Genomic DNA, 18578 nt, shown 5'->3' with positions numbered 1-18578 from the left:
TGGTTCGTATTTCATATGCAGAGAAACCTCCCATCATTAGCAAGAGCAAGGACGGGGGGTGGGGGGTTGGATCTGGGGCAAGCCGTGGCCGTTGTTCCTTGAATCATCGCTTCGAGCTGGCTCCCACCCCGGGGTGGGCAGCATCTGGGTGGCTTGGCTCCATCTTCCCCACTTCCCTGGGTGGAACGGGGAGGGCAGAGAAGGGCTGGAGCCGAAACCAGACCAGTTGGAGAGAAATAGGTCACCCACGAGGAAGCTTCGTTGCAGAAATGAGGCAGCAGGCGAAGGCAGTGGGCTCTCCAGCTGCTGCTGGATCTGACAAAGCCGCCCAAGCTTTCCCCTGGCTGCTGCGAGGTCTCCGGGTTGTGCCACCCTGGAGACCTCTCTGCTTGAGCTACGGGGTCTGCTCCACGCTTCCATACTCGACAGATCTTGCTGGATTGTACCAAAAGCCCAGGTTTCAGAAGCAAGAGAGCCTGCCCCATCCCGTGCGGTCAGTGCACGTTTACACCTCTCCCTGTGATCTTCCCCTTCCTTCCTTGCCCTAACATTGCTTCCAGCGCTGCCATGCTCAAATCCAGCGCCGCGGCCGCCCAGGAAGGCGGCGGGGCGGTGGGCGGCTCAGCGGTCCAGGCGCCGGACTGCAGCTCCAGCTGCACGTGGCAATGCCTTGGCAGGAACAGGAGTTACCCGTGATTACTCTCCGAAGGCCTCGGGGTACGGCAGGAAGCCGTTCTCCACCCACAGGCACCTGGAGAGCCTTTCCTGGCCTTTTTTGCATTTCCCTGGCTCGGCTAATTTTACCGCAAGCCACCGGCTGCGGCGAGCTGGAAGCGTGGATGCAGCTGGATGTGGGGCGGCTGCGATTCATCCCCCTGCCTTGGGCTGGGGCAGGTGGAGGGGCCGCGCAGAAAACACCGGGATGAGGTTTCTTCTTGGCGTCTGCTGGAGGATGAAAGAGGTTTGCAGGGCAAACGAGGCATTGCCTCGCATGGCGAGGCAGCTTCAACCCTCTATGCCTCTTCACGGGCTCCAGGTGTAAAATCAGCCGGCGTGTTTCATGGGGGAAAGAGCAGCGGGGCTGGAGTGGCTCCCAGGAGGGGGATGTTGGAGTTGGGAAAGCCCTGGGAGGGCTGGGGGCTGCTCTGAGCAAGGCGAGGGGCTAATCCCCAAATGTCCCACCCCGTGAAGTGGCACCATGGCTCAGGGACAAGTGGTGGGGCCTCTTTCCCCAGAAATGCCTGTCTGTGGAGCCACCAGACCCCCAGGTTTATCCCATTGCCGTGCCCCTTTTCTGTGACCCTTCTTGGGCAGGCAGGACCCTGTGGCCGTGGGGTTAGTCTGGGACTCACCCAGCTGGGAGAGGAGGGCCGGATACTTCCACGCAGCACAGCACAAACAGGACAAGGTGACATCCTTTGGTGCGCTGGGGAAAAAAGAAAAAAAAAAATAAAGAGCTCCAGGAAGGGGGTCCCCAAAGAAATTGCTTTTCCTCAGATTTCCCCAAAGGAAAAAGGGTTGTTCCCCTTCCAGGGCTCACCCAGTAGAAAGAAAGAGGGAGAAAAGGCATAAAAAGCTGAGATATTTTACTACTCCTCCATAAGGGGACCACGTCTTTGGAAGAGAAGTGGGAAATCCTGCCTGGGTGTCCCTTAGCCCCATTCTTCAATGTCTTAATCAAGAGCAGTGCAGGGCCCTGCCTTCGCTTAGCAGAAATCCCAAAGGACGAGCCAGCTTGGAGGGGCTTTAAAACCTTCCCCCGCCCACCAGAAAGCCCTGCTGGGTTTTAATCTCCTCTTCAGTGCATTAAAGGTGCTTGTTAAAATACTTTTTTAAGAGCTGGGCGAGCCCTTGCTTTGGGGAGGAGGGGATGGAGGCTGCGCACCCCTTTCCCCTGCACTGTTGCCTGATGGAAAGCCCAGGGGGAGGACGTGGGATGCTGCTCGTGCCCCCCATAATGATGTTCCCACCAGATCCCAACCTTCTGGCCAGGGGGGCTTTGCCCAGCACCCCCAGCTGGGGTGCCAGCTCCAAGCTGGGCCACCCCCCGGGTGAAATCTCAGCGGTGAAAGCTTCAGGGCAAGCAGAGGAGCAGATTTGGGGCTCTTTCCTAGGAAACCACGATGGTCCTGGAGGCGAGACCTGCAGGGGGGGCTGAGGTTCCCCTAAAACCTTCAGCTTGAGTTACCCCAAAACCTTCAGGTGCCTTTGGGAGGGGGGGGGGGGGTCAGGGCACCCTGCGTTGCCTTGGGGGGGTCCCCTGGGCAGTGCCCCTGGGGAGCGCGCACACGCGTGCGGGCGCGCACACGCGTGTGTATGCAGGTGTGTATGAGGGCGTGCACACGCGTGTGCACGCGCGTGAGCTGCCACGCGCCTGTGCGCGCTCACGCCTGTGCGAGTGCAGCTCCGCGGGAGCGTGCCCGCGCGTAAAGTGCGCATTTGCGCGTCCGTGCGCAAGGCTCTCCGGCGAGCAAGGAGCCGCGATGCCGGTCCCCAACCTGTCCCCTCTTGCGCAGCCGAGGGACACCGATGCCACCTCCTCCCCCCACGCCCCCCCACCCCGCCTCGGTGCCCGCCCCCGCTGCTTGGACTCCATTTCCCGAGGAGCCGAGCGGCGGCGCCCGGTGACGGCCAAGGAAGCGCGGCTGGGCTGAGCTGAGCCGAGCCGTGCTGAGGCAGGTGGGGAGCCCTATAACGGGGGGGGGGAAATCCCCCGAGGTGGGGGTACCCGGGGTTGGGGAGCTCTCCGCCTTCCCTTCCCCCCCTCCGCGCCCAGGGTGGGCTTGGGGAATGGGGGTGCCGGGGGTGGGGTGGTGATGGGGGTCGCTCCCAACACGGGGTGGGGTGGGATCGTCTGAAATAGGGAGGGGGCACAGGTGGGGGACCCCCCCCGTCAAGTTTTAGGGGGGGTGGGAGCAGAGGGCACCCCCCCTCTAGGGGGTCGAGGGAGGGAGACCCCTGTTTGTGGTGGTGCCAAAGGAGTGGGGGCACCCCTGGGGTTTGGGGGGGAGCAGGGAGGGGAAAGACCCTAAGGGGGGTGCGGGGCCTGAGCCCCCTACAAAGAATGGGGGAGTTCCTGGGGGGCGGGCTGTATGGGATTTGGGGTGCGGGGGGCGCCGTGGGGAGGGGCAACAGTAGGATTGGGGGGTGCAGGGTGGGTGTTGGGGGGGATTTGGGGTGCAGAGGGGCGCAGCTCTGGGATTTGGGGCGCACAGGGAGGTGTGGGTGTGCAGCCCTGCGATTTGGGGTGCAGTGGGGGGGTCGCATCCCCATGTTTTAGGGTGCAAGGTGGGGGGGGGCCCGCAGCTGTTTCCGGGAGGCCGTGCCATCCCGGTGCCGCGTGGCACCGTGTGGCCGTGTCCCACAGCCACCTGCACACGAGCCCGCGGGCCGCCACCCCGTTCCCATTAATTAGCGACTGCAGCTGACGAGTTTCTGCCGCCCCCGGGAGCGGCACCGCCAGGCACACCGCTTTCATTTTCCTTTCTGTCCCTGCTGGCTGCAGCAGCTCGAAGGCAGAAGAAAAAAGCCCACCGGCTCACCCGGCTGCACCGGTGCCGGTGCCAGGGTCGGGGCCGCCTCGGTGGTCCCAAATGGGACCCCCTAAGGTGGCTCTGCCTTAGCTCCCCCCCTTTTCCTCTCCTTCTCCCCTCGTGGCACAGGGCTGTGGCCATGACGGAGGCGGCGGGGCCGAAGTCCAAGCGCATCCTGGTGACGGGTGGCACCGGCTTGGTGGGCAGAGCCATCCAGAAGGTGGTGGCAGATGGAGAGGGGCGGCCGGATGAGGAGTGGCTCTTCGTGTCCTCCAAGGACGCCGACCTAACGTGAGTCTGGGTGACCCCCCCCCCCCCCTCCCCCTTACCGTGCTCCTTTTTGTCCCACACCCCACCAAACCCCGCGATTTCGTCCCGCCAGGAGCGCCGCGGAGACCAAAGCCCTCTTCGAGAAGCACAAACCCACCCACGTCGTCCACCTGGCGGCCATGGTCGGGGGCCTCTTCAAAAACATCCGCTGCAACCTGGATTTCTGGGTGAGCACGCAGCGTTGGGGTCCCGAGACCCAGTTTGCTCCGTCCTGGAGCCGAAACATCTGCTCTGGTTTCTGTAGCCTGCACCCTACAGAGCGCAGGGTTTTGGGGTTCCCCCCCTCCAGCTCCACCCGCTGAGGATGCCGCTGACGAATTTCTCTCTCTCTCTGTCCCCAGAGGAGAAACGTCCACATCAACGACAACGTCCTGCACTCGGCCTACGAGTGCGGGGTGCAGAAGGTGGTCTCCTGCCTCTCCACCTGCATTTTCCCGGACAAGACGACGTACCCCATCGATGAGACCATGGTGAGGGTCTCCATCCCCTCACACGTGGGGATGCAGCCAGGTCCTGGCACAGTTTTGCCAATCCCTACCCTTTTTATCCAGCCCATCCGTGGGCAAAACCTCTCCGTGGAGCATTTTTGGCTTCTCCGAGGTGTGCAGCAGGGTGAAAAACCACCCCAGCTGCCCACATCCAAAATTGCGCTGAGTTTCTGACCCCACACGGCTCCCATAGCATGAGGCAGGAGGTGGCTGCTGAATTCCCACTGGGTTTCTCTGTTCTCCTGTCCCCAGATCCACAACGGGCCACCCCACAGCTCCAACTTCGGCTACTCCTACGCCAAGAGGATGATCGACGTCCAGAATAGGTGCGGGGCCACAGGAGACCCATCCCGGTGCCAGAGGGCTGTGAGCATCCTATAAATACCAGGGCAGGGGAAACCTCCAGGGCTGCCTAATGGGGCTGGGGAGACACCTGAGCTCAGCAGCCAGAGCTGCCAGGGAACACAGGGGGAAAACCCCAAGATATTGCTTTATGGGATGGCACTCACCCCATGCTCTCCCCCCCCAGGGGCTATTTCGAGCAGCACGGCTGCCGCTTCACCGCCGTCATCCCCACCAACATCTTCGGGCCCCACGACAACTTCAACATCGAGGACGGCCACGTGCTGCCGGGGCTCATCCACAAGGTGTACCTGGCCAAACGTGAGCATTTGGGGGCATTTTGGGGGTTGGGGTTTTAATTTTTGGGATGGGTAGCCATGGTCTGGATGCTCTCTCTGTTCTCCTGCAGAATCGGGCTCTGCTTTGACCGTTTGGGGCACAGGGAAGCCCCGGAGGCAGTTCATCTACTCTCTGGTAGGTGTGGAGCTTGGATTTCAAGCCAGGCTGAGCCCTCCTGGGGTTGTCCTGGGGCTGGGGGGGGGAGCAGCCACCCCCCTAAAAACCCAACAACTCGACTCCTCTCATCAGGATCTGGCCCGGCTCTTCCTTTGGGTGCTGCGGGAATACGAGGAGGTGGAGCCCATCATCTTGTCAGGTGAGAAGCAGCTGCCCCCTTCCAAGAGGGAGAAGGAAGGGGGGGAAAAAAAAATAATAAAAATAAAAATAATAATAATAAAAAAAGCCTCAGCTCATCCCCGTTCTCCCCAGTGGGCGAAGAAGATGAGGTCTCCATCAAGGAGGCGGCGGATGCCATCGTGGAGGCCATGGACTTCAAAGGAGAGCTGATCGTATCCTTTAGGGCAAGGCTTTTGGAGCAAAGGGGGGCGCCCCAAATCCCACCAGGGACTGTGGGGTCACAGCAGAGCCCCCCCAACGCGGACACCAGGGCAAAGCCGTGCCCGGAGCATCCCCATCCAGGATGTAAGGGGGCACAGAGCGCAACCTCACCCCGCTAGCCTCCAAATTTTCCCCTTTTTTTTTTTTTTTTTTTTTTTTTTTTCCCCTTAACCTCCCTCCCCGTGCCAGTTTGACACCACCAAGGCGGACGGGCAGTTCAAGAAGACAGCCAGCAACGCCAAGCTCCGGCGCTACCTCCCCGGCTTCCAGTTCACCCCCTTTAAACAAGGTGAGAAAAAAAAAAAAAAAGGGGGCGCCGAGGGCAAAGGGTACGGCCACCCCATCGCGCCCCCATCCCCAAAAATCCTCTCCTCTCCTTCCCCAGCCGTGCAGGAGACCTGCGCCTGGTTCAGCGCCAACTACGCCAGCGCGAGGAAGTGAGGGAGCAGCGCTCTGCGCATCCTCTTCGACTCAGGGTTGTCCCCTGTTGGGGCAGGGGACAGGGTTCGGGGGGTGACGGTGACATTTCCAAAGCCAGAGGGGGACCGGGGTGCTGGTTAGGCTTGAGGGCGAGCGGGGAAGAGTGGAAAAAAATAATCAAAAGTAGCATCTTAGGTAGAAAAGGCGAAGGAAAAAGACCTCGTGCTCAGGTAGGGGGAGGATTGGGGACCCCAAAAGTGCTGGTGGACCCCAAATGGGGCAGTAGCAGCCACCACTGGCCGTGTTCCTCCCCCAGGGCAGAGGCTGGAAGCTGCTGCTAATTGGCTGCTGCTAATTACATGTAATTAGGCTGTAATAAAGAGAAGCTGATCGGGGCTGGTCCTGCAGCACAGGAGTGGGGTGGTGCATGGGGTAAGCACAACGGGGTGGGGACAGCCCCATAGCTCCCAGCAGCTCCTGGGGGGAGAAAGGAACCAGAAGAGGGAAAATAAATAGCTATAAATAAACCTGGCATTTATTAAAATATGTAAAAATAGCATAAAACTGGTGGGACAAGGAATATCCACCCCACGGGGCTCGAGTGGGAGCCCAGCAGTCCCATACCCACACCAAGGGGCACCCATAGGGTGCTGAGTACAGCTCCGCGTTCTCCACCTGCCAAAACTGAGCCAAAACTGGGTTAAAAAGCCCCACTTTGGGGGATCAGAGGCGTGGGGACCCATCCATGTGGACGTGGCAGAAATCGTGCCCGGGGACAGCTCTCTTCCGACACCGCTGCCCGGCCCTGGTGAGCCCCCGGCACGGGGTCCGTGGGGACAGCGAGGACCTGGGGGGGGGAGAAAACCCATCAGCACCACGGCCCCAAAAGGCTCCCAGCCATCAGGGTGGTGACACCAGTCCCCCAAAGCGTCCCCGGAGTCCGGGATGTCCCCTGCAGGCAGTACTCACGCATTGCTGCTGGCCAGGGACTGGCTCGGGTTATAGGGTTTGGGTTCCCAGCGCTGCCCAGCTCCAAAACCTGGCTCCAACATCACCTGGCCGAGGGAAGAAGAGGTTTGGCGGGGCACAGGGGTGATCCCCGGTGACCCGTTTGTGCTGCAGATGTCCCTTTATCCCACATACCCCACAATATTTCCCTATTTTCCATATCCCACAGCTACCCCTGGCTCGGGCTTACCCCAAATGGGCTCCTCCTGGGGATGGGGTGCCCGGGCGAAGGGACCAAGCTCAGCCCCTTTTTGCTGGGGACCAGCGACGTCCTCCCTGCTGCGTGGGGGTCCCCGGCCATCACCGGGGGCTGCTCCAGGCACGAGGGCTCTGCAAGACGCATTGGAGGTGGTGATGGGCTCCCAGCGGTGTCCCAGGGTTATGGGGTCACCACGGGGTGGCACAAGTACCCCGTGGGGCTCTTAGAGGCCCCCCCCAGCCCTCACCTTGCAGGCAGCTCATCTCCATCCTGGCCAGCTCCTCCTGCAACAACCCCATTTTGCAGTCCCTGGGAAGGAAAAGGGGGGAAAACCTCGAGCTCCGTCACCTCCCCGCCTCGTTCCTCGGCCCCGCTCACCATGGGGGGGACCCTTCTCCACCCACCCACCCCCAAAAGCCTCCGGGACGAGGCACCCGAGGTCACGGGAAGCCCACCAAAACGCGTCCTGCGCCCTCGGGTACCCGCAGCCCACCCTCCACCAGGACCCAGCTGAAGGAGCAGAGGTCCGAGCAGCACCCAAGGGTGCTGTGCCCGTCTCCCCCTGCCCCCTACCTTTCTGGGGTGGAGGTGAGGTGACGGCGAGGCTCAGCCTGGTGGAAAATCAGCCGAGCAACGTGGAGGGCAGCCGCCAGCACCCAGTGCCCTGCAGGGAAAGGAGGGTGGGAGAGGGCCGAGCACCCCAACCCATCCCCGCACGGGTTGCAGCACCCTAGGGCGGCTCAACCCCGCTGCGTCCTCGGCCCACGTCCCCAAATCCGACCCCAAAACCCATCCCACCTGCCACAGCCAGGGCCAGGAGAGCGGCGAGGGCCGGGAACCCGATGGGCTCGGCGCCACGGAGCTCGCTGAGGGCGCTGGAGAGGACGAGGAGGAGGAGGAGGGCGCGGGGCGGCGCGGGCACCTGGAGGAAGGCCAGCAGCAGGGCCAGCAGCAGGAAATAGGAACCGTGCAGGACGCAGGTGGGGACGGCCCCGGGGCTCAACCCTGAGGGATTAGGAGCAGATCCCAGCGTCAGCACCCAGCCGAAAGCACCCGGCACCCAGATGAAGGCACCCAGCACCTCTCCACCCCTCGCCCCGCTCACCGGCCCAAGCGAGGGCGGCGTGGAAGCTCTCCAGGTGGCTCTCCACTCCCTTCTGCACCCTCCTCACGCCCTCGGCGGCCGCCAGCACCAGCCCCAAGCTCCGGTTGAGGCGTTGCAGCGTCCCCGCCACCTCCTCGAAGGACCGCACCGCGCGGCTCCGCTGGGCCAGCAGCGAGGCCAGGTCGCTCTCTGCGCACCGAGGATGGGGAGAGCCATCAAACGGATGACGGGGGCACCCCCAAAGGGATAAATATCGGGGATTTGGGGTCGCCCTGCTCCCACCTAGCTGAGTGGAGATGTCCCGAGCTCTTTCCTGCAGGCGGCGGAGGTCGGCCAGGATGGCTCGCTGCCCGTCCCGCAGCCCCCGGTCCCGCGTCGCCAAGCTCCTGCCGATGTCCCCTGGGCGAGAAAAGCCACCTCGGTCCCCGGGTTGCAACGGGGACGTGTCACCCCACCCGGCGGCCACCAACTCTTACCCACGCTGCGTGCCATGCCCTCCACGAGCCGGGCCAGCCGGCGTCGCCCGCCGTCGAGGAGCCGCTCCTCCAGCGCCCGCTGCCGCAACCCGCGGCGGATGGCGGCCTCCATCCTGCCCTGCTCGCCCGCGAGCCGCTCCTGCTGCTCCTCCAGCGCCTTCTGCCCGCTCAGCGCCCGCCGCAGCCCCTCGGCCATCCTCTCCCGCAGCTCCTCGTGCCTCTCCTGCCCACGGGGAGGACACGGAGGAGTGAGGCAGCGACCCCGCGGCCACCCACCCCGTACCCGACCCCGCCGTCCCCCGCCGCGCACCTTGAGGGCCCGCGCGGCGGCGAGCTGGTCGGAGGCGGCGGTGGCCAAGGCGGCCACGGCGTGCTCGGCGCGGCGCCGAAATTCCAGCTGCCGGGCGGCGTAGCAGACGGCGCGGGCACGGTTGGAGACGACGTGGTAGGCGCTCCAGGTGTCGGGGTCCATGGGGGCCGTGCAGCTCGCCAGCGGCTGGGGACGGCACCGCGGGGGCGCTGGCGTCACCCCCACCACCACAGAACCCACTTTTTATCCCCAAAAGGAGCCCCCCGGAGCCAAATCCCCCTCCAAAAGCACTCGGTTGAGGGAGAGGGGATGCTACGAGGAGCAGCGTGGGCTCCAGGAGCCACCCCAAGCACAATTTTTTTTTTTTATGAGGGAAAATTTCAGCAGTGCGCAAGGATGGAGAGGTGAGGAGCACAAATATGGCATCACAGGGAATGGGATAGACTTTTTTTACCCCAAAATGAGGGCGAGAAGGCAGGCAGAGCAGGCCGGGAGCTGCTCAGGCTGCCTGCTACGGGGTTGGGCGTCGCTATAGGGTTTTAAAGGGGGGGAATTGGGGCTCGCCACCCCCTTACCATCTCCGGGGTGCAGGGGTAGGTGCGGCGGCCCTCGGCGCTGGCCTGGCAGTTGAACAGGGCCACCCCCAGCTTGGCCACCTCCTCCTCGCTCAGGTCAGCGCAGGACGAGCGGAGCCGCGCCACGACCTGGCGGCGGGGACACCGGTGTCACCGGGACCTGGCACCCACGGGTGCTCCCGGATCACCCCGGGGTGGTTTTTAGGGTGGCGATCGAGAAGCAAAGCCAAAGATAACCCCAGCGTTTCGCCTTCACCCTAAAAGTGCCACGAGGGGGCCGGCACATTTCCCTAAAGCACCCTAGGGTGGCACCCCAAGGTGGGGGGACCCCCTGTGCCCCCCCATTTCCCACCCAAGGGGACCCCCGTGGCCACACCTGGCGGTGGCAGGCGTCCAGGGGGGACAGCTCCCACTGCACCCCCTCGGCTTGGAAGCGCTCGTCCCCCGTCGTCATCTCGAAGGGGACATGGGGGGGGGCTCGGTGGTCCCGGGGGAGGGCTCGGTGGCCCTGGGGGAGGGCTCGGTGGTCCTGGAGGGGTCCCGAAACCCAGCCAGCCCAGCAGCCCCCCCCCAAAAGCGGGGGCGCAGAGGAGGAGCAGAGCCCAGCAGCAACAAGGGGGCAGCATGGTGGGGGGGTCCTGCAGCATAAAAAATAAAGGGGGGGGGCACCCAAAAAGCTAGGGCAGCCCCCTCCCCAAATCCTGGGGAGGGCGGGCAACTGGGGCCCCCTCCCCAAGAAGGGGGCCCCCTCCCCAAGAAGGGGGCCCCCTCCCCAAGAAGGGGGCCCCCTCCCCAAGAAGGGGGCCCCCTCCCCAAGAAGGGGGCCCCCTCAGCACCCCATAAGCTTATAGGGCAGAGTTAGGGACTCCCCCACCCATAGGGTTGGGGTCAGCCCCTCCCCACAACCCCCCGGGGAGGGGGGGGGTCCCCAATTTTGCGCCCCCCTCCACGTGGCGCACCCGCAGCTGCGCACACCCCAAGCCCCCCCCCACCTCCAAGTCCCGCCTCTTACGGCCCCATCCACCAATCAGAGGGGGGGGGGAGGGGGAAGATTGACCAATGGGAAGGCGAGGGAGGGGTCCGGGGGGGGTGTCCACGGAGTGGGGGGGGGGTCCGGGATGGAGGCGGCGGAGCTGCGGGTGGGCTTCGTGGGCGCAGGGCGCATGGCGGGGGGCATGGCCAGGGGGCTGCTGAGGGCAGGTAGGGGGCTGGGGACATGGGGGGGGGGACACGGGGGGGGCTTGGGGACAACGTTGTCACCTCCCCCGGGGTGGCCCGGAAATGTGGGGGGGGGTGGGGAGGGCGATTTTGGGGCGTGGGGAGCGTGGGGATGTGGGGGCGCAGGGATTTGGGGGCGCAGGGATTGGGGGCGCAGGGACATGGGGACATTGGGATATGGGGACATTGGGATATGGGGACATTGGGACTTAGGAACGTGGGGACTAGGGACATGGGGACATTGGGATGTGGGGGTGTGGGGACATTGGGACCCGGGGACCTTGGGACATGAGGACCTGGGGACGTGGGGACCCTGGGATGTGGGGACATTGGGATTTAGGGATATGGGGGTGTGGGGACCTAGGGATGTGGGGGACATTGGGGTGTGGGGGCCTGGGGACATTGGGACTTAGGAACGTGGGGACCTAGGGACATGGGGACATTGGGATTTGGGGATGTGGGGACATTGGGACATGGGGAGCCTGGGATGTGGGATCGTGGGGACATTGGGACGTGGGGACATTGGGATGTGGGGGTATGGGGACATGGGGACGTAGGGGCGTGGGGACATTGGGATGTGGGGACATTGGGACTTAGGGATGTGGGAACCTAGGGATGTGGGGACGTGGGGACATGAGGACCTAGGGATGTGGGCACATTGGGACCTTGGGACACGGGGTCAGGTCTGTCCTCCTTGAGATATCCCTGCCCCATAGCGCACTGAGGGGATACAGGGGTGGTCCTGGCCCCTATAAGCGTGACACGGGGACATGGGGACAGCCCCCTGTGTGCTCCGAAGCCAGGATCAGGCCCCCATCATCCCATATCCCCCCCCCCCCCGGCTATTGGGGTTGGGGACAGAGCAGCGCATCCCCACCCTGCTGGGCTGTCCCCACTGCTGTGGGGCCACCCCAAATCCCCGTGTCCCCCCCAAGGGAAGGTGCCAGCCAGCAGCATCCTGGCCAGCGCGCCCTCGGACAGGAACCTGGACGCCTGGCGGGTGAGTGGGGTCACGGGGCCGGCCATGAACCCCTCGGTGGTGCCACGGGGCACATCGGGGTCACGGTTTTAGGGCGCCCTTTCCCCCTTTTGCAAAGCTTTGTCTCATCCTTGCAGGGATCGGGGTGAAATTAGGAGGCGGGTGGGGGGTCCCCAAATGCCCGGCACGTGGGGATGGGAGGACGGGGGGGACGCTGCGGGGTTGTGGGGCTGCTGTGACGCTCGGCCTTGTAGGATTTGGGCTGTAGGACCACGCACTGCAACCTGGAGGTGCTGCAGGAGAGCACCCTGGTCTTCCTGGCCACCAAACCCCACGTCCTGCCGGGGGTCCTGCAGGAGATCCGGCCGGCCGTGGGGCCCCCACCACCTCATCGTCTCCCTCGCGGCCGGCGTCACCCTCCAGAAGCTGCAGCGGGTGAGGGCACCCCGACAGCCCCTTCCTCCTCCTCCTCCTCCTCTTTCCTTTTTCCTCCTCTTCTTTTTTCCCCTCCTTTTTTTTTTTTTTTTTATTTTCTCCGGTTTCCTCCTCCTTTTTCCTCCTCCCTTTTTCCTCCTCCCTTTTTCCTCTAGTCTTTTTTCTTTCTTTTCTCCTCCTTCTTCTCCCTCATCCTGCCTCCTCCTCCCTTTTTCCCCTTTTTCCCCTTTTTCCCCTTTTTCCCCTTTTTCCCCTTTTTCCCCTTTTTCCCCTTTTTCCCCTTTTTCCCCTTTTTCCCCTTTTTCCCCTTTTTCCCCTTTCCCCACCACTCCCTTTTTCCCCTTTCTCCTCCTTCTCCCTTTTCCCCTTTTTTCCCTCCTCCCTTTTCCCCTTTTTCCTTTTTCCCCCTCCTCCCTTTTTTCCCTTTTCCCCTCTCCTCCCTTTTTCCCCCTCCTCCCTTTTTCCCCTTTTCCCCTTTTTTCCCTCCTCCCTTTTCCCCTTTTCCCCTTTTTCCCCTCCTCCTTTTTTCCCTTTTTCCCTTTTCCCCCTCCTCCCTTTTTCCCCTTTCCCCCCCTCCCTTTTTCCCCTTTTCCCTTTTTTCCCTTTTCCCCTCTCCTCCCTTTCCCCCCCCTCCCTTTTTCCCTTTTTCCCTTTTTTCCCTTTTCCCCTCTCCTCCCTTTTTCCCTTTTTTCCCCCTCCTCCTTTTTTCCCCTTTTTCCCTTTTCCCCTCCTCCCTTTTTCCCCTTTCCCCCCTCCTCCCTTTTTCCCCTTTCCCCCCTCCTCCCTTTTTCCCCTTTCCCCCCTCCTCCCTTTTTCCCCTTTCCCCCCTCCTCCCTTTTTCCCTTTTTCCCCCTCCATCCCCCCCGAGCCGCCACCCCCTCCACCTCCCTCCCCCGCCACCCCCCACGGCTGACACCCAGCATCTCCAAACCCCAAAAAAAAACCCCCTCACCCCCCTCTCCGAACCCATCTCGCCCCCAGCTCCTCCCCGCCGGCACCAAGGTGCTGCGGCTCATGCCCAACCTCCCGTGCGTGGTGCAAGCGGGGGCCATGGTCTTCGCTCGGGGCAACGGGGCCAGCGACGAGGACGCCGCCCTCCTCCAAAACCTCCTCACCTCCTGCGGGCTCTGCGAGGAGGTGCCCGAATCCTACATCAACACCCACACCGGCCTCAGCGGCAGCGGGGTCGCCTACGTAAGCGCCGCGCACCCCAAAAGCGCACAGCGGCGCCGGAGACCCCCGCTCCTCGTAGCTTCGGGGTCCCTTTTTCTTCTTTTTTTTGCTCCCCTTCGCTGCTTCGCCTTCCCCAGGTCTACCTCTTTGCCGAAGCCCTGGCCGAGGGGGCCGTGAAAATGGGGATGCCGGGGGGCTTGGCCAGTAGGATCGCGGCCCAGACGCTGCTGGTGAGTCGGGGTCGGCGCTCGGGGGGCTCCCCGCGTCCTTCTTCACCCCCCGTTCCCCCTGTTTTTGCGGCGCCTTCCAGGCTGGGTGCGAGTTTTTAATGTCATCGGCTCCTCCCGGAGCCAAAACGGGGGGGGCAGCGAGGAATAAAAGTGGGAACGGGGCTGGGAACGGGGCTGAGAGGGACGCGAGCGGTCCCCACGCAGCATCGGGCGCCCCATCAGCGCCACGAGGCCGTGAGGGAAAAGTCAGGGCTGAGTTTCAACCCGGGATAAAGGCGGCATCGCCAACGGGGTGGCAGATCGGAGGATCGGAGCTGCCTTGCCTCCTGCCTCGGTTTCCCCTCTTGGGAGCAAAGCCGTGGCGAGGGGGCTTCAGCACCTCCTCTCCCCGAAAAACCGGGGGAGACGGGAGGACGCCGCGGCCCCCCCCGAGCGAAACGGAGGTTGGGAGGAGGTGGGAACGACCCCTTTTTTTGCTCCGTGCACCCCCAGGGGGCGGCGAAAATGCTGCTGGAGAGCGGGGAGCACCCGGCCAAGCTGCGCGGGGACGTCTGCACGCCCGGCGGCACCACCATCCACGGCCTGCACCAGCTGGAGAAGGGCGCCCTGCGCGCCACCGTCATGAACGCCGTGGAGGCTGCCACCCAGCGAGCCTGCGACGTGGGCGAGGATTAAAGGGCGGCTTGGGGACGGCCACCTCCGTCCCCATCCCTGGTGCCAGGGACCAGAGGTGCTGCTGCTTCTCGTCCTCCAGCCGGGGCGAGCCCGGACCAAAGCCCTACGAGGGAGCACTCGAAGCCCTGGGGAGAAGCTGGGTGGAGACGGGAGGCGCGCACGCGGCTGCAGGGCTGGGACCCAATAAACGCGGGCGGCACGGAGGTGGGCTCGGCTTTTTCTGGTCTTTTTGGTCCTTTTTTTTCATGAGGAGGTGACAGCAGTGGGGTTCGTGGCACGCTGGGGCAGCGGGGAGAGGGAGATGGCAGAATTGGAGGGGACAAGGGTGGGAGGCACCTCTGAAGCCATCAGGTGCAGCTCCCTGCTCGAGCAGGGACATCCCAGGTGCCCAGCACACCACATCCAAGCGATTTTTGGAGATCTCCAAGGAGGAGACTCCACCACTGGGCAGCCTGTGGCGGCGTTTCGGCACCCGCGTGGCGCAGAAGGGCTGCACGGTGGTGGCACCACGTTGGATGCGTGCCAGGATGGCTGCTGGCATTGAGACAGGGATGGGGACGTGGTTTTTGGGGAGCAGGGTCAGGATGAATCATAAAATCACCAAATATTTCAAGTTACGACCCATGAGGGCTCTTCAAGTCCAACTGGCTGCACCAAGGAGCACCCAAAAACCAGACCCTGTGTCTGAGGGCGTTGTCCAAACGCTTCTTGAACTCTAACAGTCTTGGGGTCATGACCATGTCCCCAGTGCCCAACCACCCTCTGGGTGCAGATCCTTTCCCTACCACCCATCCTGAGCCTCCCCTATAGCAGCTTTATAGGGCTGGAGCTGATCCTAAGCTGCAGCACCCGGTTCTTGGTTACCCGTGGGCACCAATGCCCGGTCCTCTGCTCTATTTTGGGGTCAATTATTGCCACTGCCTTACTGGTTTTGCCAGGGGAGTGAAATCCAGCCCGTCCTCCCCCAGTTTCCTCCCAGTTGGGTGCTCGAAGTCAGCCACAGCTCAAGTTTTAGGATATTTTAGGGTGTAAAGCTGGAAGGGAAAAGCACAAAAGTGGTCGGGCTCTACGCTCGGAGCCTGGCAGCGGCCGAAATTGGGAGGCTGGTTGGGTTTGAAGGGGGAAAATAATTTTATTTCTCCAGTAGTTGGAATATTGACCGTGGTTCTGCGGCAGTTTTGGGATGGGAATAACGCAGTAACGCAAAATCCCCGCTTGATGTCGAGGTCTTGGAAGCTGAGCATCCAGCTGGAGGAAAAAACGGGCTTTAAAGGCCACTTTATTAATTCCTGGACTCAGTTTATGGGATTGTATTTGGAAACAGGGCTCGGAAGGAAAGGCTGACCCCAGCTTGGAGCGTTTTGGGGACAGATGCAGCGTTTTGGGTACCGAGCTGCCCGTGCTTGGGAGCACGGCGGAGCGGCAGCTCCGAGGGACCATTTACAAAAGACAACCTCCGAGCGGGCATAAAAATCCATTTAATCTCCATAAACTCTGAAATCATGAGACAAAGACCCAACAAGTAAAAACACCCATCCCGCCTGCTGACACGGGGCCCCGTCAGCTTGATTTTTATTTTTTTTTTCCAACAATTCGGCTAAGTAGGCTAAAATTTTATCAAAATCAGGTCGAGAAACGAGCGGCTGAATTCACATCCGATGCCTCCGGTATTTCACGACAGCTCCGGGAGCTGTTCCTGATCATATCTCACCCGAGACACAGGGCAAAACGGGAGCCTGGACCCCAAAACTTGGTTTTAGGAGGGCGCTGGGATGATGGCACCTGTGGTCCCAGTGCTGCTGTGCTGTTAGCGACCCTCACCAGGGGATCTGCAGCTGTCCCCGTGTCCCCGTCCCAATCCAGTGCATGACAAAAGTTGTCTTAAAGCAGCCCCAAATCTCCCCGGTTTCGCAGGAAACCGTTTTTGGCAGCGGGAAGGGCATCGCCATCCCCTTTAGGGCAGCACCCCGCCGTCTGCTTGACGAGGTGAGGACGCCGAGGCGATGCTCCCCGGCCAGATCCTGCACCCGCATCGCCTCCCCGCAGGATCTGTGCCCCCCCAAACCCCCTCCCTTTCCTCGAAGATCTTCGCTACAACTCTGTATCCGTCTTCCACGCTGCTGTGGGGTGAGAAACATCCCGATCACGTCCCGATCCTGCTCTGAGATTTGGGGAATCAGAGCTTGGCCCCACGGTCCCAGCTCCTCGCGGGTCTCTCCGTCACCCCATCTCCCCGCGGGGGCAGCACGGACGCCGCCCACCCCGTCCCCATGGATCTGCGACGTATGGAGCGTGTCGCACAAAAATAAAACCCCCAAACCATTAGCCCTAAAACGTGACTCTTCCCCCTTTCAGCCACGGTAACCCACGGGCATCTGAGCCTCCTCGGAGAGGAGCTGGCACCTCTGCTGCCAGCCCTGCCGGGACAAACGGGGTGTCCCCAACCCCGCGGGTGTCCCCGGGGAGGCGAGGCGGGCGGTAGGCGACGGGATCCTTGCCCTAAGGATCGGGGTTGCCGGCGCGGTGCAGCCGCTGGGCCGTGCTGATGAGGGAACGGAGCTGCACCAGCTTCAGCGGCCCCACTTGCCGCGGGTCCTGGCCCTCCAGCCAGCGCAGCGCCGTCTCCAGCCCTCTGATGGCTTCCCGGGCCGTGGGGACCAAAGGGGGACCCTCTTCCCCAAGCCCGCCAGCCCCGATGTCCCCTCCACCAGCCCCATCTCCGGCAACTTCTTCCTCCTCCTCCTCCTCCTCCTCCACCCTACAGCCTCCGGAGCCTTCCTCCTCGCCGTCCTCGTCCCCATCGTCCTCCCCGAGACCCGGGGCCGTGTCGTCCAAGTGCAGCCAGTCGGCCACCTCCTCGGGAGCCAAGCACTTGTAGGCCAAGGCGGCCAAGTGGGTCAGGTCGCTGAAGACTTTGGCGTCCCCGCCGCCACCGCCTTCCTCCCCCTCCGCCCCATCTCCACGCTCTTCCTCGCCGGGCTGGGGCTCGAAGGCGGCGCGCAGCCCCAGCAGCCAGCACTTCTCGATGGCACCGGGGGGGATGAGGTCCCAGGAGAGGCCGGCCAAGTAGAGCATGTCCTTGAGGAGAAAGGACCTCACGAAGTCCACGGGGCCACCGCCGCCACCCCCGGCGGCGGCGCACGAGACGGCCAAACGCAGCAGCTCCCGCTTGTAGAGCTGCTTGAAGGCGGCCACCACCCCTTGCTCCAACGGGGCCGGGATTCGGCCCCCCCGTCCGGCCGAGCCGCCCCCTCCGGCCGGACCCTTGGAGAGAAATAGGGCCCGGATGGAGCCGTCGGGTGTCTGCAGCTGGGGGAGCTCCTCGTGGCCGCCCCCGTTGAGCGGCGTCGGCGAGCTGAGCAACAACACCGCCTTCTGCTGCAAGCAGCTCCGCCGCAGGTACCGCTTGACGCCCGGCACGAAGTCCTCGAAAAACCAAGCCCGGAGGAGAGCCGGTCCCAACCTGGCTTCGGGACCGTAGCGATAACAAGCGGGGAATTTGTCCTGGTTGTGGTGGCGGAGGCTGGGAGGCTGGCGGAGGCCTCCAACCACCAAAGGTTTCAGCTTGTGGGCGCCGGTCAAGTTGGCGGCCAGCAGGACGGTGACGCGGTGGCGAGGAGCCGGTCGTTGATGGGGCAGAAGCTTCCAGTAGAGCCCGGTGACGTTGGCGTTGTAGATCTGCTCGTCCCCGTAACCCCCAGTATCGGGAACTGGTGATAATGGTGGTGGCGGTGGTTTGGGGTGAACGGCGGGCGCCTGCTCGTGCTCGCCGTAGATGCGTTGGCTGGAGATGCCGTGGCGCTTCTGCCAGCGCCAAAACCAACCGTGGCTGGCCTTGAAGGTACACTCGGGGCCGTAAATCTGCCGGGCGAAGGCTTCGGCTTGGGCTTGGATGAGAGGTCCGGAGAGGGGGACGCCGTGACGCCGTAGGGCGAGGAACCAAGCGTAGACGGCTCGGTCGATCTCTTCTTCGTTGGCCAACCTCATCTTCTTGCGCTGGGTGCCCACCTCCCCCCCCAGCTGCTCCAGGAACCACCTCAGCTTCCCCTCGTCCTTCAACCAACCCCGCAACGTCCCCCCCGGCACCCCGAAAGCCCGGCACACCGACGCCTGCCTCTCGCCCTTCTTCACCCTCTCGATGGCTTGCAGCTTGTCCTTGATGGAGTACGCCCGCCTCAGCGCCAT

General features: G+C 63.1%; 4 protein-coding genes across 5 annotated transcripts; 2 read left to right on the top strand and 2 right to left on the bottom strand.

Moving 5' to 3' along the window:
• Positions 1-2617: 2617 nt before the first annotated feature.
• On the top strand, positions 2618-6510 carry GFUS (GDP-L-fucose synthase). 2 transcript variants are annotated; one of them, XM_084283117.1, is made up of 11 exons: positions 2618-2679; positions 3663-3824; positions 3916-4030; positions 4205-4333; positions 4604-4677; positions 4881-5014; positions 5103-5167; positions 5282-5348; positions 5462-5541; positions 5780-5879; positions 5976-6510. In XM_084283117.1, exons 2-11 carry the CDS (start codon positions 3673-3675, stop codon positions 6029-6031), a joined length of 972 nt encoding a protein of 323 aa, XP_084139243.1. In that variant the 5' UTR covers positions 2618-2679; positions 3663-3672; the 3' UTR covers positions 6032-6510. The 2 variants fall into 2 exon arrangements, 1 of the variants encoding a protein (XP_084139243.1); XR_014618254.1 differs by lacking the exon at positions 5976-6510 and having other exon boundaries at positions 4604-4717.
• A 223-nt stretch (positions 6511-6733) lies between these two features.
• LOC311206422 (protein brambleberry-like) lies at positions 6734-10703 on the bottom strand (the record flags this gene model as incomplete). The annotated part of the gene is made up of 13 exons (XM_084281703.1): positions 6734-6857; positions 6980-7065; positions 7209-7348; positions 7465-7526; positions 7791-7881; positions 8016-8222; positions 8323-8511; positions 8605-8721; positions 8799-9021; positions 9109-9294; positions 9684-9812; positions 10060-10321; positions 10696-10703. 13 exons carry the CDS (start codon positions 10701-10703, stop codon positions 6734-6736), a joined length of 1824 nt encoding a protein of 607 aa, XP_084137829.1.
• Positions 10704-10801: 98 nt separating this feature from the next.
• PYCR3 (pyrroline-5-carboxylate reductase 3) lies at positions 10802-14393 on the top strand (the record flags this gene model as incomplete). Its single annotated transcript, XM_084282348.1, is given in 7 exon segments — positions 10802-10883; positions 11837-11901; positions 12135-12254; positions 12256-12315; positions 13297-13509; positions 13626-13718; positions 14211-14393. Coding segments are annotated over 7 exon segments (816 nt in total).
• Positions 14394-16892: 2499 nt separating this feature from the next.
• TIGD5 (tigger transposable element derived 5) lies at positions 16893-18578 on the bottom strand (the record flags this gene model as incomplete). The annotated part of the gene is made up of 1 exon (XM_084281702.1): positions 16893-18578. The coding sequence occupies one exon, from the start codon at positions 18576-18578 to the stop codon at positions 16893-16895; it is 1686 nt and encodes a 561-aa protein (XP_084137828.1).

Source organism: Netta rufina (genome assembly GCF_964035555.1).
Source record: "Netta rufina genome assembly, chromosome: 2".
In the NCBI taxonomy this organism is placed as follows: Eukaryota; Metazoa; Chordata; class Aves; order Anseriformes; family Anatidae; genus Netta; species Netta rufina.
Note: the sequence above shows the minus strand (reverse complement) of the source record. Positions and strands in the feature narration are given on the sequence as shown.